The 27,830-nt window shown below is 35.4% G+C and overlaps 1 protein-coding gene across 4 annotated transcripts in view; it reads right to left on the minus strand.

The window, feature by feature from the left end:
- The window catches only part of Ih (hyperpolarization activated cyclic nucleotide gated potassium channel Ih), a 72,607-nt gene that overhangs the window by 40,642 nt on the left and 4,135 nt on the right, over nucleotides 1-27,830 (minus strand). For 2 of the 4 annotated variants that reach the window (XM_073954876.1, XM_073954875.1), the window contains exon 4: nucleotides 3,428-3,523. The exons of the other annotated variants lie outside the window; for them this stretch is intronic. In XM_073954876.1, the coding sequence (XP_073810977.1) occupies nucleotides 3,428-3,523 (96 nt within the window). The remainder of the gene's footprint in view (nucleotides 1-3,427; nucleotides 3,524-27,830) is intronic. 4 annotated transcript variants of the gene reach the window in all.

The raw sequence follows: 27,830 nt of genomic DNA on the forward strand, positions 1-27,830 counted from the left end.
AATCCACAAGAGATCTTGAGGAGATTTTTTGTCCGTAGAAGACCGTTATGTGTCTTCTGACGATATATGTTCTTCTGTCCTTAGAAGATCTTGAGGAGGTATTCTGTCAGTAAAAAAACCTTTAGAAGGTATTATGTCCCGAGAAGACCTTTAGACGTCTTCAGCCCCGAATATCTTGAGAAGGTCTCCTTCTTTTTAGTAGGTCTTATGACCACAGATGACCTTAAGGCATCTTCTGCCCTCAGAAGATATTAAGAAGGTCTTATGTCGACAGAAGAATTTTGAGGATGTCTTTTGTCCACAGAAGACCTTTAGATGTCTTCTGTCCATAGAATATCTTGAGAAGTTCTTTTGTCCACAGAAAGTCCATAGAAGACCTTGAAAAGGTCTTCCATCTAGAGAAGATCTTTAGAAAGTCTTCTGTCCATAGATTAAGAGATAATATTCTGTCCACAAAATATCATGAAGATGTCTTCTGTTCATAAAAAATTGAGAGAAGATCTTATGTCCACAGAAGAACTTTAGATATCTGCAGTCCGTAGATCTTGTGAAGGTTTTCTGCCGATAGAAAACCTTGGAAACGTCTTCTATACAGAGATCTTGAGAATGTCTTTTGCCGCAGAAGAAGAAGGTATTCTACCCTTTTGCCAGTATTATATCCTTAGATGATCTTGGAAAAATCTTCTGTCCATAGAATACCTCCGGAAAGCATTATGACCATATAGATCTTTTAGAAGATTTTTTTGTCCATCTTTAAAGTGTCGCTTGTCCACATCCTAAGAAGGTTCTTTGTCCATTGTAGGCATTGATTATGTGTTGATCAGAAGATATTGTGAAGGTCCTATGCTCACAAAAGATTATGAGGGGGTCTTTTGTCCGTAAAATTGTGCCTTTAGATGTCTTCTGTCCACAGAAGATCTTGAGAGTCCAAAGATCTCTTCAGAAGATCTTCTGCTCATAGAAGACCTCATTCGTCCATAAAAGTCTTTGGAGAGGTACTTGTTCACAGAAGATCCTCTGTCCATCAAATACCTTCTTTTGACGCCAGAAGATCTTGAGAAGGTCCTTTGTCCATAGAAGGACTTTTAGAAGCTTTTAGATCTATAGAATAAATTTAGAAGGACTTTGTCTGCACATGATCTAAAGAAGTTCCTCTGTCCATAGAATATCTTTAGAATTTATTATGTCTATAGAAGAAGACAGAAAATCTAGGAAGATTCTCTGTCCATGGAATACCTTAGGTAGTAGTATGTCTATAGAATTCCTTAAGAAAGATTTTTCTCACCACAGAAGATCTTGCGAAGTTTTATTTGTCCAATGAATACCTTTAGAATGTCTGATATCCATAAAAGTCCTTTAGGAGGTCTTCTATCTACAGAAGATCACGGAAAGGTAATTTGTCCATAGAACCCCTTTAGAAGATCATCTACACATTGAACATTTTTAGAATGTATTTTGTTTTTTGAAAATAATCAGAAGGTTGGTTGCCTGTCCAGAGAAGGTAATTAGATGGACTTCTTTTCATAAAAAAAACCTTTAGCACATCTTCTGACGATAGACGATCTTTAAAAAGGCTTGCGTTCATGGAAGACCTTTAGAAAGCCTTCTATGTCCTTTAGAACGTCTTTGTCCATCGAAATCGAGATGTTATTCGATATAACCATTAATAAGACAAATAAACAGGTCGTCTCCCCCCAACTTCATCAGCCAACCGAGTATAAAAACTGGAGCTAAGTGATAGCTAATCAATTCAACGATTACTACTATCTTCTCCATATCCAATTACTGCATTCGACAATCATCGATGTAGCCAGAAATACATTTCCACTCCAATTTAAGGAGGCAGCTCAGCTAACTCTCTTTTCTCATCCGTCAACCAGTCGAACATTGCAATCCAATTAAATTTCGTTAAGCTGATGGTCAATCGAATGACAACTACCACGCGATTGGCAACGAATCTCCTCGAAGGACCACAAGGCAGTCAATGGGAGCCATCTAATATGCCGAGCCACCTAATATAGCAATATGATAATTATCCCAGCGATTGTCATAAAGCTACCATAAGTTATCCGAATTCCTTATTTGATCGTCAATCAGCCGACCATGGCAATCCGAATATCACATAGACGAATTGTGTTAATCATCTATCGGTCGATTACTTTTACAACCGATTGCCAATGTTCCAACTACAGTACACCGGTCATTCCAACCAGTTCTTGAATCATCCAACTACAGACACTCTATCGTCAACTTGTGACTTCCGGAGTTGCACTAGTGCGCCGCACCGCGGGATCATGATATGCACTACTTATTATCTCACCACATTCATATTATTCATAAATTCTAAAATGTTGTCCTTCTTATGAAAATACGAGAGTTTACTGGGATGCGGATAAACAGATTTTTTAAGAGTTACCGAGAATTTGTTCATTGGGGTTAGAAATTTTCGTCTTCTTCTTTATATGCTATTTTTTGGATGTTTCTTATTTAAAAGAATTTATATCGGTCCGAGTGTTGGTATGGCCTTCAATGTAAAGGTGAAAGGTTGTTATATATTTCGATGATACAGTAACAGGATTCGAATTTTCAATGTGTCTCTCAACATCCTTGTAGAGAGTTGTCAAAATAAAGAAATCTACTTTCGGAAACTTACGTTTTCTGACCCGAAATACTTGTATATGGTTGTAGCAATCATAACTATTTTTAAATAATTATCATACTTATTATTATAGGTTTTCTTTGTATTATTCCGATTAATTTTCGCACAGCGCATTATAATAAGTGGTGCAGGGTAGTATTTGGATTTATTTTTTTTAATTTTATTTAAAAATTAAATATCTTTAAGCAAAGTATTATTTTGCTACATTAAATTTAGGAGAAAAAAAATAAAAGAAAACAACTTTAATGCCATTTTTAAAAGATATTTTAAAAAATATTTAAAATAATTAAAAAAGTTCAAACTTTATCAAAGAAAATATTTTAGAAAATTGAAGTGGAATAAGAATTGTAGTTTTAAAAAGAAAATTCTGGTAATTGTTGTTACTATAAGTTTCAATTGATAAGTTTACTATGTTTATGTGAAGTATAATATGTATTGTGAATTATTTGGATATCAATAATATTTAATTAATTACTTGTCAAATAAATCATTCACAATGTTTATAAAACATATAAACAAAATAAAGTTAAAGAAAAACAAACAACATAAAAAATTATAATAAAAAAAAAAATAAAAAATAAATACAAGAAATTGTTGTTTTTGTTTTGTTATCTGTTTGTTTTTTTGTTTTAATTAATAATTACAAATTGTTGTTGTTTTTGTTTGATTTTTTTTCGTTAAATGAAATAGTTTTGTTTGAATTTAATTTGAAAATTTGATTTTTTTGTTAAGGATTTTAAAATTTTTGTTGTTGTTGTTGGGGTTTACCTTTAAAATTAGGTTGCTTTTAGTTATGCCATCTTTGTCTTTTCTGTGCATTCTCCCTCTTCGATCAGCACTTTTTTTCTGTAGATTCTGCAGAATCTAGAACCATAATGATTTGTATTTTGTTTATTGAAAAGCCCTGATCACAACTAAATGTTTTTTATAGGTTTTTTTTTGGTTTTTAATTATTTGGTTTTTTAAATTATTTAAATTATTTTGTAATTTGGGTTTTTTATGTTTACACACACATACATTCATCAACAAAAACGTAAAAGAAAACATTAATGAAGATTTTATTGGTTTTTCAAAGAAAAAAAAAACTTGTAACATTTGACGGGTTGGAGAGCTAGGGACATATGGGGGGTTTTTTGGGTCGAGGGGTACATATCTCCAAAGAACACAGTTTTAAATACAGTTTTACACTTAGCAAACTAACGCAAAATGAAAACTAAGTAAAAGTGAATATTTTTTTTTCGTTTGAAATAAATAAAAATATATGTTTTTTTTTTATATAAATTTTTTTGTTTGATAAATTTGCAGAAAACTGAAAGTTATAATATAATTTTATTAGTAAAGTAATTCAGTTCAAACTCAATTTTGTTGTTTTAAAATTCAAAATAACGAATTTCTTAAATATGTTATATAATTTTACCGTGGTATTAGCACGGTAAGATTTATATTAATTTTACTTCGCATAATTCCCTTCGATTTGGTTAGCGTATGAGTGTTGACGTTACTCATAAGACGCCCATAACATCAAAATTCTATATATTAACGAAGCTAAGGAAGAAAAGGGTCCGTCAATGTTTCATAAAATATAAGAAGTCCAACAAATGATCAAATGGAGACTTTCCTCATATCAATGGATGAAGCCCGCTTATATATTTAGCTCAGTGTTATGGGATCTCTTTTTTATTGGCGAGACCGAAGAACATAACTTATGACACTACTTGTAGAGAAGTTTTACCTTTAGGCTGTAAATGGCAAGGAAATATAAGATAACATTACGCTGGGGATTATTTTGCAACCGTTGAAAATTATATTCAGCTAGCACAGTGGCAGCCATGTAATATGAATTATGTAATATTTGATATGTATTGTGCCTATCTACGGCAATGTTTTGCTTTAACGGACATCTCCGAGGTGTTACTCATTGAAGTTATTGACTTAAGATGTGCCACGCATAATCAATTACAATGTTCAATTATACTTCGGATCGTCTCTCATCTCGTTAATGAAAGTCCAAAGACAATTAGGATACAAAATTGATCCTGAAGCTTTTCCAATAGAAGATTGCCAATAGAAGAGAAGAATGGCAGACAAATGAAATAGTCTATGGTCGCCAGGAAAGAGCATACCAATGTGTGAGAATTTTTTTCTTGACAAGGTCCTCTGTCGATGGAAGATATCTAGATTGTCTCCTATCTATAAAAAAACTTTTGTAAGGTCCTCCGTTCATCGAACACCTTTAGAGGATCTTCTGCCAATAGAAGAAGGTCTATTAAAGGTCTTGAGAAGGTCTTCAGTTTTTTTGAAGGACTTTAGAAGGTCTACTGTATATTGAAGATCTTCTATACTCAGAAGACCTTTAGAATGCTATTTGTACCCAGATGATCTTCTGTCTTCAGAAAATCTGCCTCTGAAATCCTTTTGAGGGTCTCTAGGAGATCTTTAGTTGTTTTTTTTTTTTGTTTCCATAATGCAAAACCTTTCGAAGGTCTTCTATCTCCAGAAAAGATGTAAAGAGTCTTGTGTCCACAGAAGACCTTTAAAGCGTAGAAAGGTTTAGAAAACCTTTGAAGGGTCTTTTGTCTCTAGAAGACGTTTAGAAGGTCTTTTGAATATCGTCTGTCCATAGAAGACCTTTAGGAGATTTTCTCTCTCTCTCTCTCTCTCTCCAGAAGACTATAAGAAGGTCTCCTGTCTTCAGAAGAACTTTGTAGGACTACCCTATTTTTTAAGGTCTTATGTTCACAAAAATCTTTGAGAATGTCCTATGTCCACAGATGATCTTGAGAAACCCTTTTGCCCGTAGAGATCATCATTTAAAGGCATCTTTTATATAGAGTAAAGGACGACTGTCTGCAGAGGACCTTTAGAAGTCCTTCTGCCTCTAAAAGATCTTTGGAGGCTTTTGTTTCCTGAAAGATCTTTAGAAGGTCTTTTGTCTCTAGAATACCTTTAAAGGGTCCTCTGTCTATAAACGACCTTTAAACAATCTTCTGCCTCTAGAAGAGGTTTAGAAGAACTGTGGAAGGTATCTCTAGAAGACCTCTGGAAGGTATTCGGTATCTAAAAGACCCTATGAAAACTTTTTGTCTCTAAAAACCATTAGATGGTCGTCTCTCTAAAAAAGTCTTTAAGAAGGTTTTGTGCCTCTAGAAGTTCCTTTAGTAGTTCATCTACACCTAGAATACCTTTAGGGGGCCTTCTGTTTATAGGAGACCTTTAAAAGGTCGTCGGTATCTAGAGAACCTGTGAAGGGTATTTTGTCCCTAGACGTCCTTTAGAATGTCTTCTGTTCGTAGAAGGTCTTTTGAACGTCGTCTGTCCATAGAATACCTTTAGAGGTAAGTCTAACGCTAGAAGAGCTTTTAAAATGATTTTATATCCTATAATACCTTTAGAAGGTCTTCTATACCTGAACATCTTCAAAAGACCTTCCATCCCTTTGAATGGTCTTCTGTTCCTAGAAGTCATTTGGAAGTTCTTTCATCCCTAGAAGACCTTAAGACGAGCTTCAATCTCTGGATGACCTGAAGATGGGCTTGTATTGTAAAGGACCTTTGGATGGTCTTCTGTCCCTAGAAGATCAGCCGAAGGCTTTCTGTTCCTAGAATATCATCAGAAAGTCCTCTTTGTTCAGAAGTAATATCGAAGTTCTTCCTCTAAAACCCGTTAGAGGGTCTCTAGGAGACTTTTAGTACGTTATTTTGTTTCCAGAATACAAAATCTTTCGAAGGTCTTCAATCTCCAGAAAAGATTTAAAGGGTCTTGTGTCCATAGAAGACCTTTAAAATGTAGGAAGGTTTAGAAAACCTTTGAAGGGTCTTTTGTCTCTAGAAGACGTTTAGAAGGTCTTGTGAATATCTTCTGTCCATAGAAGGCATTTAGAAAGTTTTCTCTCTCTAGAAGACTATAAGAAGGTCTCCTGTCTTCAGAAAAACTTTGGAGGGTAGTCCATAGAAGATTTTTAAAGGTCTTAGATTCATACAAATCTTTGAGAATGTCCTATGTCCACAGAAGGCCTTGAGAAGCTCTTTTGTCCATACACGAACTCTTTTCAACGGTATAGTTTATCTACAATAAAGGACGCCTGTCTGTGGAAGTCCTTTAGAAGTCCTTCTTCCATTAAAAGATCTTTGGAGGCTTTTGTTTCCTGAAAGATCTTTAGAAGATCTATTGTCTCTAGAAGACCTTTAGAGGGTCTTCTGTCCATAAAAGACCTTTAAACAATCTTTTGCCTCTGAAAGACGTTTAGAAGAACTGTAGAAGGTATCTCTAGAAGACCTTTGGAAGGTGTTATGTATCTAAAAGGCCCTGTAAAAACTGTTTGTCTCTAAAAGACAATTAGAAGGTCGTCTGCCTCAAAAAGGCATTATGAGGGTTTTGTGCCTCTAGAAGTTCCTTTAGGAGTCTATCTATACCTAGAAGACCTTTAGGGGGCCTTCTGTTTATAGGAGACCTAGAAGTCCTTTAGAATGTCTTCTGTTCGTAGAAGGTCTTTTGAACGTCTTCTGTCTATAGAATACCTTTAGAGGTTAGTCTAACCCTAGAGGAGCTTTGGAAGGATTTTATATCCTATAAGACCTTTAGAAGGTCTTCTATACCTGAACATCTTCAAAAGATCTTCCATACCTAGAAGACCTTATGATGGGCTTCTATCCCTAGAAGACCTTCGGATGGTCTTCTCTTCTTAGAAGATCATCAGAAGGTCCTCTGTCCTCAGAAGTCATTTGGAAGTTCTTCCTCTAAAACCCTTTAAAGGGTCTCTAGTAGGTTTATTGTTTCCAGAATACAAAACCTTTCGAAAGTATTTTATCTTCAGAAAATATTTAAAGGGTCTTGTGTCCACAGAAGACCTTTAAAATAATGGAAGGTTTAGAAAACCTTCGAAGGGTCTTTTGTCTCAAGATGACGTTTAGAAGGTCTTGTTTTCTCTCTCTCTCTCTCTCTCTAGAAGACTATTAGAATGTTTCCTGTTTTCAGAAAAACTTTGGATGGTAGTCCATAGAAGTTTTTTTTAAGGTCTTATGTTCATAATCATTGAGAATGAACTATGTCCACAGATGGCCTTGAGAAGCTCTTTTGTCCGTACACGACCTCATTTTAAAGGTATAGTTTATCTACAATAAAGGACGACTGCCTGTAGAAGACCTTTAGAAGTCAATCTACCTCTAAAAGATCTTTGGAGGCTTTTGTTTGCTGAAATATCTTTAGAAGGTCTTTTGTCTCTAGAAGACCTTTAGAGGGTCTTCTGTCCATAATAGACCTTTAAACAATCTTCTGCCTCTAGAAGGCGTTTAGAAGAACTGTAGTATGTATCTCTAGAAGATCTTTGGAAGGTATCTAAAAGACCCTATAAAAACTTTTTGGCCCTAAAAACCACTAAAAAGTCGTTGAGAATGTTTTGTGTCTCTAGAAGTTCATCTACACCTAGAAGACGTTAAGGAGACCTTCTGTTTATAGGATACCTTAAAAAGGTCGTCGGTACCTAGAAAACCTGTGAAGGGTATTTTGTCCCTAGAAGTCCTTTAGAATGTCTTCTGTTCGTAGAAGGTCTTTTGAGCGTCTTCTCTTCGTAGAATACCTTTAGAGGTTAGTCTAACCCTAGAAGAGCTTTGGAAGGATTTTATATCCTATAAGACCTTTAGAAGGTCTTCTATACCAAAACATATTCAAAAGATCTTCCATCCCTAGAAGACCTTAAGATGGGCTTCTATCGCCAGAAGAACTTTAGAAGGTCTTCTGTCCCTAGAACATCATATATACGTAGAAGACTTTAAAATGGGTTTCTATCCCTAGAAGACCTTTGGATGGTCTTCTGTCCCTAGAAGAAAGTCTTCTGTTCCTAGAAGTCAGTTGGAAGTTCTTCCTCTAAAACCATTTAGAGGGTCTCTAGGAGACCTTTAGTAGGTTTTTTGTTTTCAGAATACAAAACCTTTCGAAGGTCTTCTATCTCCAGAAAAGATTTGAAGGGTCTTGTGTCCACATAAGACCTTTAAAAGGTAGGGAGGTTTAGAAAACCTTTGAAGGATCTTTTGTCTCTAGAAGACGGTTAGAAGGTCTTGTGAATATCTTCTGTCCATAGACAGTTTTCTCTCTCTATCTAGAAGGCTATAAGTAGGTCTCCTGTCTTCAGAAGACCTTTGGAAGATAGTCCATAGAAGATTTTTTAAGGTCTTATGACCATACACATTTTTGAGAATGTCCTATGTCCACAGAAGGCCTTAAGAAGCTCTTTTGTCAGTACACGACCTCATTTCAAAGGTATATTGCATCTACAATAAAGGACCACTATCTGTAGAAAGCCTTTAGAAGTCCTTCTGCCTCTAAAAGATCTTTGTTTCCTGAAAGATCTTTAGAAGGTATTTTGTCTCTAGAAGACCTTTAAAGGGTCTTCTGTCCATAACATACCTTTAAAAAGTCCCCTGCCTCTAGAAGGCGTTTATAACCATTCTGTCTATAGAAGAACTGTAAAAGGTATCTCCAGAAGACCTCTGAAAGTTGTTCTGTATCTAAAAGACCCTATGAAAGCTTTTTGTCTCTAGAAGTTCCTTCAGAAGTTCATCTACACCTAGAAGATCTTAAGGATGCCTTCTGTGTATAGTAGACCTTAAAAAGGTCGTTGGCATCTAGAGAACCTGTGAAGGGTCTTTTGTCCCTAGAAGTCCTTTAGAATGTCTTCTGTTCGTAGACCTTAAGATGGGTTTTTATCCCTAGCAGACCTTTGGATGGTCTTCTGTCCCTAGAAAATCATCAGAAGGTCTTCTGTCCTCAGAAGTCATTTGGAAGTTCCGTAATCCCTAGAAGACCTTAAGACGAGCTTCAATCTCTGGATGACCTGAAGATGGGCTTGTATTGTAAAAGACCTTTGGATGGTCCTCTGTCCCTAGAACATCATCAGATGGTCTTCTGTTCCTAGAAGTTAATCAGAAGTCATGTGGAAGTTCTTTCATCCCTAAAGACCTTAAGAAGAGCTTCAATGTCTGAATGACCTGAAGATGTGATTGTATCGTAAAAGACCTCTGGAAGGTATCCTATCTTTAAAAGACCTGTAAAAAGTCTTCTATCCCTAGAAGGCCTTTAGAAGGTCTTCTATACTTAGAACAGATTCATAAGATATTCTATTCCAGAAGAACATAGAATGTCTTCTGTCCCTAGAACATCATAAATACCTAGAAGACCTTAAGATGGGCTTCTATCCCTAGCAGACCTTTGGATGGTCTTCTGTCCCTAGAAGATCGTCAGAAGGTCATCTTTTCCTAGAAGATCATCAGAAGGTCTTCTGTCCTAAGAAGTCATTTGGAAGTTCGTTAATCCGTAGAAGACTTTAAGACGAGCTTTAATCTCTGGATGACCTGAAGATGGGCTTGTATTGTAAAAGACCTTTGGATGGTCTTCTGTCCCTAGAAGATCATCAAAAGGTCTTCTGTCCTCAGAAGTCATTTGGAAGTTCTTTCACCCCTAGAAGACTCTAAGATGAGCTTCAATCTCTGAACGACCTGAAGATGGGTTTGTATTGTAAAAGACCTCTGGAAGGTATCCTATCCTTAAAAGGTCTTTAGAAAGTCATCTATCCCTAGAAGGCCTTTAGAAAGTGATCTCTCTGGACAACCTGAAGATGGACGTCTATCCCTTGAAAACATTAACAAGGTCTTCTATCCCTAGAAGACTTTTAGAAGGTCTTCAATTCGTAGAAGGCCTTTGTATGGTATTCTATCAATAGAAGGCCTTTAGAAGTCTTCTATCGCCAGAAGATGATTGTCTATCCCTAAAAGACCATTAGAAGGTCTTTAGTCTATGCAAGATCTTTAGAGAGCCTTTTCTCTTTGGAAGGCATTTAGAAGGTCTTCGTTACATGAAAGACCTGTACACGGAAAAAATGTTAGCCATTTGATTTTCCGGCGATAAAAAATTGTCATATTGACAAAATTCGATAAAATTATTTGATCACAAAGTAAAAATACAACTGATAAAATATTTCACATACACTGTGCAACATTTTTAAGGTGGTCTTGTGCAAACAATTCGAACTGCGGATTTTTTGAAAGTACAGACCCAAACGACAAGAAACCCTAGTTGGGTTTTGTTGTGCCAGATCCAGCTCTGATTTTATGGCCCCGTCTAAACATGGGTAAATATTGAGTTTTTAAAGAAATTCGGGGCTATATCTCTGAAGCCAATGCGAATCTCCTTCTGACCTCTGAAGCAAATTTGTAGGTAAGGACAAGAATAAAATATTTGGAAAAATAATGAACTTGAAAAACTACATTTATTGCCTCAAATTTCAAAATATATGCAAAAATGCCACAATTTTTATACATTTCGCACCGTATCTCCAAAACCGTTAACTTTTTCGGAATATTTTCTTTTGCAAAAATATTCCCTGGAATGTAATATTCAGAACATGTCATTGTTGTAAAATGCCTCTATCCCCTTGTTTTCAGTTTTTAGTCAATATGTGAAATATTTTATCAGTTGTATTTTTGCTTTTTGATCAAATAAATTTATCGAATTTCGTCAATATGATAATTTTTTTTATCGCCGGTTTTTTTTCTGTGTAGAAAATCTTCTGTCTATAGAAAAACTTTAGATGGTGTTCTTTTCATAGAACATCTTTTCCCAAAAGAAGACCATCAGACGACTTCTGACCATAAAAAGACGGCCATCAAAGACCTATAGAAAAAGTTTTGTTATGGAAAGCCTTTTGAATGTTTTCTGTCCGTAGTACACCATGAAAAAGTATGCTGGTCACAGAAGATCATTGGGATGACTCGTGTATATAGAAGACTTAAGAAGATTCTCTGTCCATAATACGTCGTTCAAATCCCCAAATAGGTACTCCAAATGTGAGATATTTACAAACCTTAGCTTTAATTTGCCTCTATGTAACTGTGACGTATAAATGCTGTCATTACTTATACGTATCCTGTCATGTTGTTTGTTAGTATTTAAGGTTTTTTTATAACAGACGGTCACACTGGTATTTAATGGATAATTACCTACGAATACCTCCAGAAAACACGAATCATATTTGTTTTAAATATTTCAGCTTTTTGTAAAACTGGGGCTGGATTCTTGTTCTATGAGAATTTGAAATGAAAAATATTTCCTTCATATTATTTTCATTTGACACTTTTTTCCTTTATAAAAGTTTTTATTTCACATTTTCATAGAAACAGAATTGAGCCCCTGGTCTTTAAGTGGTATCCTTGGCGATAAGAATGAGGTTTCATTTTTTCATTGTGTTATAAATGTGATAGAACTGTGGTCATTGACATGATTTATGTTTCCCTTTGGCTTTCGAACGATGGCCGAACTATTTAAGGATAGTTTTCAGCAATGAACTCAGCTTGTCAGTAACAGTCGGTCCATATTGGGTGTCAGCATGATGTCTTATAAAAAGTAGAAATGCCAAAAGACACATTCTCTCAGAGGTGAGCATATAATAAAACTCGACTGGTTTATGTATGCCAACATTTCCAAAAGATCATCTTTGATCTTGAGTTCAATTGTTAAAATTAATGTCAAGCTATAACCGTTTAAGTGCAGGAGTTGATAGCACAAACAGGGAATTTGCGGATTTCCTCATATAGATATTAAAAAGTAGGACTCACTAAAATAATTTACCTATCCTCTAGAGTATTTTTAAGCACATTTTTTTCGAGGAAGTGTTTATTTTTTTGGTTCTCTAGAAACTATCCCTGTACTAATTATATGTAAATGTATGTTCAATGTGACAGTAGGACGAATGAGTGTTGTCGTTACTTATACGCACCATATTTGCACTTTTCCAGAACCTGCATGGATGTATTATTTTTTAACTTTTTGACAAATTTATAAATGAAAAAATCAAACGAATAGATTTTTGCAGGTTCTGAAACAGAACATATGTGTTTAATAATTAATTTAATTTTTTTTAATTCCAAAAGCTTTCAGTTTTCTGCTTTGTATTATGTAATATTCTAATAATAATTATGTTTTTTAATTTGCAATTAAGTGTTATAATTTGTTTTTTTGTAATGTTATTGTTGTTTCTTTGTTAATCGAAAACGAAAGAAAAGAAGCCAGTAACAGAAAAAAATTAAGAAGAAACTCTAGTGAAAAGCTTTTTAAATGATTTAGATATCATCGAAAATTTAAATCATTTTTTAATTTAAAAAATTTAAATCATTTTTAATAATTTAAATGTCCTTCTAACTTTAAAACCTATTCACAATGTAGCAAAGAGAAATGAGTAATATGAAATATTAAATCCGACACTTTTGTCCTGTTTCTATGAGACGCTGCAAACAAAATTTGCTCGAATCGCTACCAAACTTCTTTTATTGTGGCAAGTTTTCCTTGATCGGGAACAAAAATGAATTAAATATTTTGCAAAATCACATTTGGTGGTAGTAATTCGAACAAATTTGGTTTCGAATCGAGAAACAGGTCATTAATTTATTTTGAATACGAGGACGATATATTATTTCAAGAAATATAAAATTACAACATTGTCATCAGTGAAGTTTTATATACATCTGTAGGTAAATAGTGGTGTGTTAATTAAAGGCAACCCTGAAGAGAATCTTGGGGAATATTGAAAGAGGCAAGTTGTTGATGTTTCTTTTAATTATAAAAGATATAGAAGTTATAATAGCTATTGAAACCCCGAGGGGAATTGTGGATGGTTTTACAAATATGTAATTATTAATTTATATTGAATTTAATGAACTTGAAAATAAAAAGAAGAATAAGAAAAAAAGTTATGAGAATACTCGATACTTAAAGATTTCGGTTTTTCAATAAAAAAATCATCATTTCAAAAACTGAAAAGCCAATTGACAATTTCCTTCGCCGGGATGAAATTATGATATTCGTAGCGATTAGTAAAAATTTTGCGACACTGTCAGTTCGTCTTGAAAAAATATTACTCTCTGTAATAGAGTGTAATAATGAAGTTAAACCATTGGGGGAATACTCCAGACTTAAGCAATCAAATGAATATAAATATTAAAAAAATATGTGTTAAATACCAGCTTAGATTGCACAGATCAATTAGTCGTATATATTCTGTATAATTTATTTTGAATATTTCCTATGAGATTCATCACACTAACAGCATCAAACGATTTTAAGATTTTTTTTTGTTAAAAACTGATTACATTTTTGGTTTCCTAGGGATTATCACAAAATTAATTTATTTAAGCTACATCAGAAAATAGGACGAATGAGTGGTGTCGTTACTTATACGCACCATATTTCAGTTCAAATTGGTACAGAAATCTAAAACTAAATCTAAAAACTAAAAGTCATCTACGGTGAACTTTTGTATAGGAAAAGTCATCTCCTGTAAACTTTTGTATAGGAAAAGTCATCTCCGGTGAACTTTTGTATAGGAAAAGTTATCTCCGGTAAACTTTTGTATAGGAAAAGTCATCTCCAGTGAACTTTTGTATAGGAAAAGTCATCTCCGGTGAACTTTTGTATAGGAAAACTCATCTCCGGTGAACTTTTGTATAGGAAAAGTCATCTCCGGTGAACTTTTGTATAGGAAAAGTCATCTCCTGTGGACTTTTGTATAGGAAAAGTCATCTCCGGTGAACTTTTGTATGGGAAAAGTCATCTCCGGTGAACTTTTCTATAGGAAAAGTGATCTCCTGTGAACTTTTAATAGGAAAAGTCATATCCGGTGAATTTTTGTATGGGAAAAGTCATCTCCGGTGAACTTTTGTATAGGAAAAGTCATCTCCGGTGAACTTTTGTATAGGAAAAATCATCTCCGGTGAACTTTTGTATAGGAATAGACATCTCCGGTGAACTTTTGTATAGGAAAAGTCATCTCCGCTGAACTTTTGTATGGGAAAAGTCATCTCCGGTGAATTTTCTATAGGAAAAATCATCTCCGGTGAACTTTTGTATAGGAAAAGTCATCTCCGGTGAACTTTTGTATAGGAAAAGTCATCTCCGGTGGACTTTTGTATAGGAAAAGTCATCTCCGGTGAACTTTTGTATAGGAAAAGTCATCTCCGGTGGACTTTTGTATAGGAAAAGTCATCTCCGGTGAACTTTTGTATAGGAAAAGTCAACTCCGGTGAACTTTTGTATAGGAAAAGTCATCTCCGGTGAACTTTTCTCTATGAAAAAGCATCTCCGGTGAATTTTGTATAGGAAAAGTCATCTCCGGTGATCTTTTCTATAGGAAAAATCATCTCCGGTGAACTTTTGTATGGGAAAAGTCATCTCCGGTGAACTTTTGTATAGGAAAAGTCATCTCCGGTGAACTTTTCTATAGGAAAAATCATCTCCGGTGAACTTTTGTATAGGAATAGACATCTCCGGTGAACTTTTGTATAGGAAAAGTCATCTCCGCTGAACTTTTGTATGGGAAAAGTCATCTCCGGTGAACTTTTCTATAGGAAAAATCATCTCCGGTGAACTTTTGTATAGGAAAAGTCATCTCCGGTGAACTTTTGTATAGGAAAAGTCATCTCCGGTGGACTTTTGTATAGGAAAAGTCATCTCCGGTGAACTTTTGTATAGGAAAAGTCAACTCCGGTGAACTTTTGTATAGGAAAAGTCATCTCCGGTGAACTTTTCTCTATGAAAAAGCATCTCCGGTGAATTTTGTATAGGAAAAGTCATCTCCGGTGATCTTTTCTATAGGAAAAATCATCTCCGGTTAACTTTTCTATAGGAAAAGTCATCTCCGGGGAACTTTTGTATAGGAAAAGTCATATCCGGTGGACTTTTGTATAGGCAAAGCCATCTCCGATGAACTTTTCTATAGGAAAAGTCATCTCCGGTGAACTTTTGTATAGGAAAAGTCATCTCCGGTGGACTTTTGTATAGGCAAAGTCATCTCCGGTGAACTTTTCTATAGGAAAAATCATCTCCGGTGAACTTTTGTATAGGAAAAGTCATCTCCGGTGAACTTTTGTATAGGAAAAGTCATCTCCGGTGGACTTTTGTATAGGAAAAGTCATCTCCGGTGAACTTTTGTATAGGAAAAGTCATCTCCGGTGGACTTTTGTATAGGAAAAGTCATCTCCGGTGAACTTTTGTATAGGAAAAGTCAACTCCGGTGAACTTTTGTATAGGAAAAGTAATCTCCGGTGAACTTTTCTCTATGAAAAAGCATCTCCGGTGAATTTTGTATAGGAAAAGTCATCTCCGGTGATCTTTTCTATAGGAAAAATCATCTCCGGTTAACTTTTCTATAGGAAAAGTCATCTCCGGGGAACTTTTGTATAGGAAAAGTCATATCCGGTGGACTTTTGTATAGGCAAAGCCATCTCCGATGAACTTTTCTATAGGAAAAGTCATCTCCGGTGAACTTTTGTATAGGAAAAGTCATCTCCGGTGGACTTTTGTATAGGCAAAGTCATCTCCGGTGAACTTTTCTATAGGAAAACTCATCTCCGGTGAACTTTTGTATAGGAAAAGTCATCTCCGGTGGACTTTTGTATAGGAAAAGTCATCTCCGGTGAACTTTTGTATAGGAAAAGTCATCTCCGGTGGACTTTTGTATAGGAAAAGTCATCTCCGGTGAACTTTTGTATAGGAAAAGTCAACTCCGGTGAACTTTTGTATAGGAAAAGTCATCTCCGGTGAACTTTTCTCTATGAAAAAGCATCTCCGGTGAATTTTGTATAGGAAAAGTCATCTCCGGTGATCTTTTCTATAGGAAAAATCATCTCCGGTGAACTTTTGTATGGGAAAAGTCATCTCCGGTGAACTTTTGTATAGGAAAAGTCATCTCCGGTGAACTTTTCTATAGGAAAAATCATCTCCGGTGAACTTTTGTATAGGAATAGACATCTCCGGTGAACTTTTGTATAGGAAAAGTCATCTCCTCTGAACTTTTGTATGGGAAAAGTCATCTCCGGTGAACTTTTCTATAGGAAAAATCATCTCCGGTGAACTTTTGTATAGGAAATGTCATCTCCGGTGAACTTTTGTATAGGAAATGTCATCTCCGGTGGACTTTTGTATAGGAAAAGTCATCTCCGGTGAACTTTTGTATAGGAAAAGTCATCTCCGGTGGACTTTTGTATAGGAAAAGTCATCTCCGGTGAACTTTTGTATAGGAAAAGTCAACTCCGGTGAACTTTTGTATAGGAAAAGTCATCTCCGGTGAACTTTTCTCTATGAAAAAGCATCTCCGGTGAATTTTGTATAGGAAAAGTCATCTCCGGTGATCTTTTCTATAGGAAAAATCATCTCCGGTGAACTTTTGTATGGGAAAAGTCATCTCCGGTGAACTTTTGTATAGGAAAAGTCATCTCCGGTGAACTTTTCTATAGGAAAAATCATCTCCGGTGAACTTTTGTATAGGAATAGACATCTCCGGTGAACTTTTGTATAGGAAAAGTCATCTCCGCTGAACTTTTGTATGGGAAAAGTCATCTCCGGTGAACTTTTCTATAGGAAAAATCATCTCCGGTGAACTTTTGTATAGGAAAAGTCATCTCCGGTGAACTTTTGTATAGGAAAAGTCATCTCCGGTGGACTTTTGTATAGGAAAAGTCATCTCCGGTGAACTTTTGTATAGGAAAAGTCATCTCCGGTGGACTTTTGTATAGGAAAAGTCATCTCCGGTGAACTTTTGTATAGGAAAAGTCATCTCCGGTGAACTTTTGTATAGGAAAAGTCATCTCCGGTGAACTTTTGTATAGGAATAGACATCTCCGGTGAACTTTTGTATAGGAAAAGTCATCTCCGGTGAACTTTTGTATAGTCCGGTGAACTTTTGTATAGGAAAAGTCATATCCGGTGAACTTTTGTATAGGAAAAGTCATCTCCGGTGAACTTTTGTATAGGAAAAGTCATCTCCGGTGAACGTTTGTATAGGAAAAGTCATCTCCGGTGAAATTTTGTATAGGAAAAGTCATCTCCGGTGAACTTTTGTATAGGAAAAGTCATCTCCGGTGGACTTTTGTATAGAGAAAGTCATCTCCGGTGAACTTTTGTATAGGAAAAGTCATCTCCAGTGAACGTTTGTATAGGAAAAGTCATCTCCGGTGTCACTTTTGTATAGGAAAAGTCATCTCCGGTGAACTTTTGTATAGGAAAAGTCATCTCCGGTGAACGTTTGTATAGGAAAAGTCATCTCCGGTGAACGTTTGTATAGGAAAAGTCATCTCCGGTGAACTTTTGTAGGGAAAAGTCAACTCCGGTGAACTTTTGTATAGGAAAAGTCATCTCCGGTGAACTTTTGTATAGGAAAAGTCATCTCCGGTGAACTTTTCTATAGGAAAAGTCATCTCCGGTGAACGTTTCTATAGGAAAAGTCATCTCCGGTGTACTTTTGTATAGGAAAAGTCATCTCCGGTGAACTTTTTTATAGGCAAAGTCATCTCCGGTGAACTTTTCTATAGGCAAAGTCATCTCCGGTGAACTTTTCTATAGGAAAAGTTATCTCCGGTGGACTTTTGTATATGAAAAGTCATCTCCGGTGAATTTTGTATAGGAAAAGTCATCTCCGGTGAGCTTTTGTATAGGAAAATTCATCTCCGGTGAACTTTTGTATAGGAAAAGTCATCTCCAGTGAACTTTTGTATAGGAAAAGTCATCTCCGGTGAACGTTTGTATAGGAAAAGTCATCTCCGGTGAACTTTTGTAGGGAAAAGTCAACTCCGGTGAACTTTTGTATAGGAAAAGTCATCTCCGGTGAACTTTTGTATAGGAAAAGTCATCTCCGGTGAACTTTTCTATAGGAAAAGTCATCTCCGGTGAACGTTTCTATAGGAAAAGTCATCTCCGGTGTACTTTTGTATAGGAAAAGTCATCTCCGGTGAACTTTTTTATAGGCAAAGTCATCTCCGGTGAACTTTTCTATAGGAAAAGTCATCTCCGGTGGACTTTTGTATAGGCAAAGTCATCTCCGTTGGACTTTTGTATAGGAAAAGTCATCTCCGGTGAACTAAAATTGTTAAAAATTAAAATTATAACAATAGCTTAGCTGATGGATATTTTGTGGCAAATTCTATCTCTTATTAACATTGTATATATTAATAGTTATTATATTAAATAACAATAGTTTCGAATGTTTTCGTACACCTAATTACACGTTCACATATCATGTCATCGAATGTCTAAAGTGAAATGTCTCATTCGGTAATTACAACGTAATGATATATTTCCACTACTTTAATGAATAATTATTTTTGATTGATTATAATGTAGCACATTTAATTGGGCCTACTTAATTAACGACCTAAAATTCCTAACCCTTTAAAACAATAAGGAAAAATAATTGAAATGTAAAAGTAAATTGAGCCGACTATTAAAAATACACAAAAAAGGGGATTTTATTACACTGTAATTAAACCTAATAATTATAAACTATTTTAATGTATAACAATAACAATAAACAGCAATAATTCTCTTCATAATAAAAATATTAGTCACGACACAGCCGAGAGATGCCTTCATTCCATAAGACGATTGATGACAAACGATGTTCTTTAAGTTTGTTTATTCAATTATTAAATATGCAAAGGAAAAACTATTTTAATTAATTCATTAATTTAACCTAAGTAATTTAAATGAAATCACAGAACAATAGTTTTTCAACTTGTTATAGTTTTTTTTCCACCAAGTTTGGCGTTTGATATTCTATTGCAAACAAAATATTTCTTCTTAAATCAAACACCGGGGAATAATTAAAATTATAAATTAGTTTGTTCACGGGTCTTCCCACATTATTTATTCTGTGATTATTGTTTGAAAGATGTCGAATTCCAGACAACAATTATCAGCTTGTAAATAAATATTAATCTATTCAATTAACAAGTCTCTCAAGTTCATTTTTTTAGACAAAGGGTGTAGGCAAAAGAGGGTCTATAGAATCAAAAAGTTTTTTTTAATAGGTAGACGACCTCCTAAAGGTATTCTAGAGACAGAAGACCTTCTGAAGGACTTCTAGGAATAGAAGACTTACTGAAGGTCTTCTAGAATTAGAAGACTTACTAAAAGTTTTCAAGAGAAAGAATTCGTCCTAAATACCTTCTAGAAATAGAAGACCACCCAAATTACTTTCATAGAAATGAGAATTCCTTAAAGTCTGTTAGGAGATAAAAGATTCGCTATAGGTCTTCGTGAAATCAGAAAACTTCCTAAAGGTATTCTACAGACAGAAGAGTTAGAAATAGTCTTCTAGGGATAGGAGACTTTCTGTAGATAGAAGGCCACCTAATGGACTTCTGAAGATAGAAGACTTTTTAAAGGGTGTAAAGAAGCACCCTTTCTTTTAGAAAGGGTGTAAAGAAGCACCCTTTCTTTTAGAAAGGGTGTAAAGAAGCACCCTTTCTTTTAGAAAGGGTGTAAAGAAGCACCCTTTCTTTTAGAAAGGGTGTAAAGAAGCACCCTTTCTTTTAGAAAGGGTGTAAAGAAGCACCCTTTCTTTTAGAAAGGGTGTAAAGAAGCACCCTTTCTTTTAGAAAGGGTGTAAAGAAGCACCCTTTCTTTTAGAAAGGGTGTAAAGAAGCACCCTTTCTTTTAGAAAGGGTGTAAAGAAGCACCCTTTCTTTTAGAAAGGGTGTAAAGAAGCACCCTTTCTTTTAGAAAGGGTGTAAAGAAGCACCCTTTCTTTTAGAAAGGGTGTAAAGAAGCACCCTTTCTTTTAGAAAGGGTGTAAAGAAGCACCCTTTCTTTTAGAAAGGGTGTAAAGAAGCACCCTTTCTTTTAGAAAGGGTGTAAAGAAGCACCCTTTCTTTTAGAAAGGGTGTAAAGAAGCACCCTTTCTTTTAGAAAGGGTGTAAAGAAGCACCCTTTCTTTTAGAAAGGGTGTAAAGAAGCACCCTTTCTTTTAGAAAGGGTGTAAAGAAGCACCCTTTCTTTTAGAAAGGGTGTAAAGAAGCACCCTTTCTTTTAGAAAGGGTGTAAAGAAGCACCCTTTCTTTTAGAAAGGGTGTAAAGAAGCACCCTTTCTTTTAGAAAGGGTGTAAAGAAGCACCCTTTCTTTTAGAAAGGGTGTAAAGAAGCACCCTTTCTTTTAGAAAGGGTGTAAAGAAGCACCCTTTCTTTTAGAAAGGGTGTAAAGAAGCACCCTTTCTTTTAGAAAGGGTGTAAAGAAGCACCCTTTCTTTTAGAAAGGGTGTAAAGAAGCACCCTTTATTTCAGAAAGGGTCTATAGAAGCACCCTTTATTTCAGAAAGGGTCTATAGAAGCACCCTTTATTTCAGAAAGGGTCTATAGAAGCACCCTTTATTTCAGAAAGGGTCTATAGAAGCACCCTTTATTTCAGAAAGGGTCTATAGAAGCACCCTTTATTTCAGAAAGGGTCTATAGAAGCACCCTTTTTTCAGAAAGGGTCTATAGAAGCAAAATTTATTTCAGAAAGGGTCTATAGAAGCACCCTTTATTTCAGAAAGGGTCTATAGAAGCACCCTTTATTTCAGAAAGGGTCTATAGAAGCACCCTTTCTTTTAGAAAGGGTCAAAAGAAGCACCCTTTCTTTTAGAAAGGGTCTGAAGAAGCACCCTTTCTTTTAGAAAGGGTCTAAAGAAGCACCCTTTCTTATAGAAAGGGTCTAAAGAAGCACCCTTTCTTTTAGAAAGGGTCTAAAAAAGCACCCTTTCTTTTAGAAAGGGTCTAAAGAAGCACCCTTTCTTTTAGAAACAATTCTATAGCAACAATTTCCTTAGTTTCCTTAGGTCGGTTTTTTCTATGGAAAAAATTTCGTCAGGTCCCTGAGGACGTTTTTTTCTATAGAAAAAATTTCCTCAGGATCCTGAGGACGGTTTTTTCTATAGAAAATTTTTCCTCATATTCCTGCGGATGGTTTTTTCTATAGAAAAAATTTCCTCAGGTCTCTGAGGATGGTTTTTTTCTATAGGAAAAAAATTCAACAAAAATTTTTTCTAGAAAAAATTTCCTCAGGATCCTGAGGACGGTTTTTTCTATAGAAAAATGTCCCTCATATTACTGAGGATGGTTTTTTCTATAGAAAAAATTTCCTCAGGTCTCTGAGGACGGTTTTTTCTATAGAAAAAATTTCCTCAGTTTTCTGAGAACGGTTTTTTTCTATAGAAAAAATTTCCTCAGGTTCCTGAGAACGGTTTTTTTCTATAGAAACAATTTCCTTAGGTTCCTCAGAACGGGTTTTTTTCTATAGAAAAAATTCCCTCAGTTTCCTGAGGACGGTTTTTTCTATAGAAAAATTTCCTCAGGTTCCTGAAGACGGTTTTTTTTTCTATAGAAAAAATTTCTTCAGTTCCTGAGGACGGGTTTTTCTATAGAAAAAAATTTCCTCAGGTTCCTGAGGACGGTTTTTTCTATTGAAAGAATTTCCTCAGGTCCCTAAGGATGGTTTTTTCAATAGAAAAAATTTCCTCAGCACCCTGAGGATGACTTTTTCTATAGAAAAAATTTCCTCAGGTTCCTGACGACGGTTTTTTTCTATAGAAAAAATTTCCTCAGGTTCCTGACGACGGTTTTTTCTATAGAAAAATTTCCTCAGGTACCCGACGACGGTTTTTTCTATAGAAAAAAATTTCTTAGGTTCCTGAGGACGGTTTTTTCTATAGAAAAAATTTCCTAAGTTTTCCTGAGGACGGGTTTTTCCTATAGAAAAACATTTCCTCAGGTTTCTGAGGATGGTTTTTTCTATAGAAAAAATTCCATCAGGTTTCTGAGGATGGTTTTTTCTATAGAAAAAATTTCATCAGGTCTCTGAGGATGGTTTTTTCTATGGAAAAAATTTCCTCAAGTCTCTGAGGATGGTTTTTTCTATAGAAAAAATTTCCTCAGGTCTCTGAGGATGGTTTTTTCTATAGAAAAAATTTCCTCAAGTCTCCGAGGATGGTTTTTTCTATAGAAAAAATTTCCTCAGGTCTCTGAGGATGGTTTTTTCTATAGAAAAAATTTCATCAGGTTCCTGAGGATGGTTTTTTCTATAGAAAAATTTCCTCAGGTTCCTGAGGATGGTTTTTTCTATAGAAAAAATTTCCTCAGGTTCCTGAGGATGGTTTTTTCTATAGAAAAAATTTACGCAGGTTCCTGAGGATGGTTTTTTCTATAGAAAAAATTTACGCAGGTTCCTGAAGATGGTTTTTTCTATAGAAAAAATTTCCTCAGGTTCCTGAGGACGGTTTTTTCTATAGAAAAAATTTCCTCATGTTCCTGAGGACGGTTTTTTCTATCTCTTTGAAATTGCCGTTAAAAATTAAAAAAAAATAATAATTAATATCACTAATAAAGTTCTTTGCTAATTGGAAATTAGCATCGGACATATAAAATATTAATTTCTATTTTCCTTCAATTTGTTTTTTTTTTCAGAATATATACGACTCAATATGATGTGTGCAAATAAAATTGTGAGTAATTATTGTAACAAATTAAAACAAGAAAAATATTAATTACTAACTGTTTTTCTAAATATAACATATTTACCGCACTCATCTTCGCCGATTATTACACGAAGTACTAATTGCATCCCAGGCACATTACATGATGGATGATTAATGGAAAATTATCATTTAGGAAAAATATTCCACAATACAATTAGTATCCATTCCTCATTCCATGCGTATGTGTGCCTGCCATTTAACTAATTCAAATATTCCCCAGATTCACATTAAAAGAAAACTATGATTTTTGCCGCAAGCTGCCATGGCTGGCTACATATTTGATTTTATTAAGTTAGGAGAGGCAGACAATGTATTTAAGTGCCTATTAGAGACATGGCAGATTTCCAAGCTCAGATCACAGACATAGTTGTGATTACTTCCTATTAAATGGAATCATCTGTGTCAGCCAAGACGATCTGCCTTGCCGCTCTGACCATGATAACAATTAGAAAGATGACTTTCACTAACCTAACCTTCAAAATGTAGATGATGTGGAACGATGACCACCATGTCACCACCGCATGAGAATTGGAATTAATAATGCCGCAGTTGGAGGGGGTGACGACGGTGGTCCCGTTCGTTAATGAAGTATTTAATTTAACGATTTTCTTAATTTATCATAAAAGCGGGACAGAAAGAGACGGAGAGAAAAGTAGAGTTTAGGGAAAAAAGTACGACAACAACGACGACGAGATAGAAAAAAAAAAACAAAATAAAATAGAAGTAGTAGTAATCATAATAAAGAAGAACACACAGCACAGCAAACAAATGTAAAGATTAAAAGTATTTTCTTGTTGTTGTAAATTCTATTCGTTCGTGAAATAATTTTTCTGAAATGTAATTAAAAATTGCCCAGCAGAAGATGAAGATGTGAACGAACATCAAAAGAATAACAAATTGCATTTCTGGTTTGACGACGACGACGACTCGGCGGATGAGAGAATTCGATGACAACAACGACATTTTTTTTTTAATAACGAACACAACAAAGTTGCAGTAGTGGAAATAAAAAAACAAATTAGACAAATGATGTTTGGACATCAACAAAATGTACATGTTCACAGAGAAATATGGAAAGTAACTACAAAGACAAAACTATGAAAGTTTGCATAAAAATAAAACTTTGTGTTCCTTTTGTGTTTAAAGAAAAGTTATGAGAAACATGAAAAAGTATGACAAATAAAAACGTAATATTTTAAAAAGCATTAAAATTGATTACTTGACTAAAGTTTTTCTGTTTCAAAAAGGGAAGAGGAATTTCATTGCAAGAAAATAAGTAAGCAGTTCTATTAAAGAAAGGGGAGGGGTTTGGACAGTCGAAAGCAGTTATAACGAACACACAACATAAAAATATCACGAGTAGTTCCCAGAGAAAAATTGGGTGCCCCATGAATTATATATATATATATATATATATATATATATATATATATATATATAGAAAAAACAATCCTCAGGGACCTGAGGAAATTTTTTCTATAGGAAAAACCATCCTCAGGCACACGAGGAAATTTTTTCTATAGAAAAAACCATCTTCAGGGACCTGAGGAAATTTTTTCTATAGAAAAAACCATACTCAGGGACCTGAGGAAATTTTTTCTATAGAAAAAACCATACTCAGGGACCTGAGGAAATTTTTTCTATAGAAAAAACCATACTCAGGGACCTGAGAAAATTTTTTCTGTACAAAAAACCATACTCAGGGACATGAGGAAATTTTTGCTATAGAAAAAACCATCCTCAGGGACCTGAGGAAATTTTTCTATAGAAAAAATCATCCTCAGGGACCTGAATCTGAACCTATAGAAAAAAACCATCCTCAGGGACCTGAGGAAATTTTTTCTCTAGGAAAAACCATCCTCAGGCACATGAGGAAATTTTTTCTATAGAAAAAACCATCTTCAGGGACCTGAGGAAATTTTTTCTATAGAAAAAACCATACTCAGGGACCTGAGGAAATTTTTTCTATAGAAAAAACCATACTCAGGGACCTGAGGAAATTTTTTCTATAGAAAAAACCATACTCAGGGACCTGAGAAATTTTTTTCTATAGAAAAAACCATCCTCAGGGACCTGAGGAAATTTTTTCTATAGAAGAAACCACCCTCAGGGACATTTTTTTTATAGAAAAAACCCGTCCTTAGGATCTGAGGAAATTTTTTCTAAAAAAAATCCGTCCTTAAGGATCTGAGGAAATTTTTTCTATAGAAAAAACCATCCTCAGGGACCTTAGGAATTTTTTTCTATAGAAGAAACCACCCTCAGGGATCTGAGGAAAATTTTTTTTATAGAAAAAACCATCCTCAGGGAACTGAGGAATTTTTTTCTTAAGAATAAAACCATCCTCAGGGACCTGGTCTTCTATCTTAACAATAACTTTATGAGGTATACTAGCCCTAAAAGGCATTTAGAAGGTCTGTAATTCATCGGATGCCAACTATCTCTTGAAGACCTTAAGGATGTCAACTATTTATAGAAGGCCTTTAGGAGGTCAACCGTCCAATGAAGATCACAGAAAACCTTTAAGAGGTCTTCTGCCTTTAGAAAACCTTAATAGGTCTGCTTTCCAGACACTTAAGAGGTATGCTATCCATAGAAGATATTAAGGAGGCCTACTATCCATAGAATAAATTAAGGACGTCCCCAGGGGAAGAGGTTAATTATCTATAGAAGGCCTCTAGGAGGCATCAAAGTGGTATACTATCCATAAAAGTCCTGTAGGAGGTTATCATTTTCAGGTTCATGAGAATGGTATTTTATATAGAAATTATTTCCTCAGGATCCTGAGTTTGGGTTTTTTCTATAATCCTCATTTTCCTGAGCACAATCTTTTCTATAAAAATTTCCTTATTTTCCTGAGTTCGAGTTTTTTATACAGAAAAAATTTCCTCAGGTCCCTGAGGTCGTGTTTTTTGATAGAAAACTTTTTTCAGGTCCTTAAGGATATTTTTTTTATAGAAAAAAATCCTCAGTTACTTCAGGATTGCTTTTTATAGAAAATATTTCCTCAATTCCCTAAGGATGGTTTTTTCTATCAAAAATTTCCTCAGTTCCCTGAGGACGATTTTTTCTAGAAAAAAATTTTCCTCATGTGTGTTTTTTTTCCATAGAAAAAAAATTCCTCAGGTAATTGAGGACAGTTTTTAATATGGAAAAAAATTTTCCAGGTCCCTGAGGACAGTTTTTAATACAGAAAAAAATTCTCCAGGGACGGTTTTTTCTATAGAAAAAATGTCCTCAGGTCCCTGAGGACGGTTTTTTCTATAGAGGACCATGATCTATTTAAGGACCATGATCTACGAATCTGCACCTGGAATGTTCGCACTCTTTATAGAGAAGGTGCAGTCTTCGCATTGGCAGACGTACTTGAAAAGTACAAGGCCGATATTACTGCCATACAGGAAATACGATGGATTGGGAAAGGCGTCACAAGAACACCTAAAGGTGACGCACTGTATTATAGCTGCCATGACGTAAAGCATGAGTTTGGTTGCGGATTCGTAGTTAGTCGGAGACTAAAACATCTGGTATCCAGCTTCACCCCAGTGAATGAAAGATTTGCTGCAATTCGAATAAAAGCTAAATTCTTCAACATCAGCTTTATTTGCGCTCATGCTCCCACTGAAGAAAAGGACGAACAGACCAAAGATATATTTTACGAGCGCTTAGAAGAAACATATGACCGTTGCCCTGCCCATGACATTAAAATCATTCTAGGCGATTTTAATGCCAAAATTGGAAAGGAGAATATCTTTGGCCCAACAGTCGGGAAATTCAGTCTCCACAGTGAAACATCTGACAATGGTATGAGGCTGATAGACTTTGCAGCTGCAAAAAACATGGTAGTTAGCAGTACCAGATTTAATCATCTCGATATTCATAAGGGCACCTGGCTGTCCCCAGATCAAAGAACAAGTAATCAAATTGATCATGTAGTGATAGATGGAAGACATTCATCCAGCGTGTTGGATGTACGATCGTTCCGAGGCGCAAACATTGATTCGGACCACTATCTTGTTGCAGCAAAGGTACGTACCCGTCTAAACGTTGCAAATAAAGCACGAACAGACACAACGCGGAAGTTGGACATCGATAGGTTGCAAACACAACAGATAGCCACAGCATATTCCACTCAACTAGCCCAATTGCTTAACGCGAGCACTCCTTGTCCCGATAACATAACAACACAATGGCAAAATATTGCCCACTCCATGCAAACAGCCGCAAAATTCATACTTGGATTCCAGAGACCTCCACAAAGGAATTCATGGTATGACCAGGAGTGCCGTGCTGCTACCGAAGATAAAAATGCGGCATATAGAGCTACTTTACAATCAGTAGCAACGCGTAGCGCACGAGAGAGATATCAGGAGAAAAGGAGAGAAGAGAAACGTCTTTTAGTTAAAGACTTCGTCTACCTCGGCACTGCCATAAACACAACAAACAACATCAGTTGTGAAATAAGAAGAAGAATTGTATTGGCCAACAGATGCTACTATGGATTAAGTAAGCAATTTAAAAACAAAGCCACATCTCGTCAAACAAAAATAACACTATACAAAACGCTGATACTACCCGTGCTAATGTATGGCTCCGAAGCATGGGTACTTGCGCAAGCAGATAAGGCAGTGCTTGGTGTGTTTGAGAGGAAAATTCTTCGAAAGTTCTACGGGCCGATTTGCGTTGACGGTGAATATCGACGTCGTATGAACCACGAGCTATATAAGCTATACAAAGACATGCATATAGTTAAACGTATCGAGATGCAACGATTGCGTTGGCTAGGCCATATCACGAGAATGAGCGATGATGAACCCGCTAAAAAGGCGTATGAATACATGCCACAT

This window comes from Musca autumnalis, unplaced genomic scaffold (genome assembly GCF_047663935.1).
Source record: "Musca autumnalis isolate F117 unplaced genomic scaffold, ASM4766393v1 scaffold_5, whole genome shotgun sequence".
Classification (NCBI taxonomy): domain Eukaryota; kingdom Metazoa; phylum Arthropoda; class Insecta; order Diptera; family Muscidae; genus Musca; species Musca autumnalis.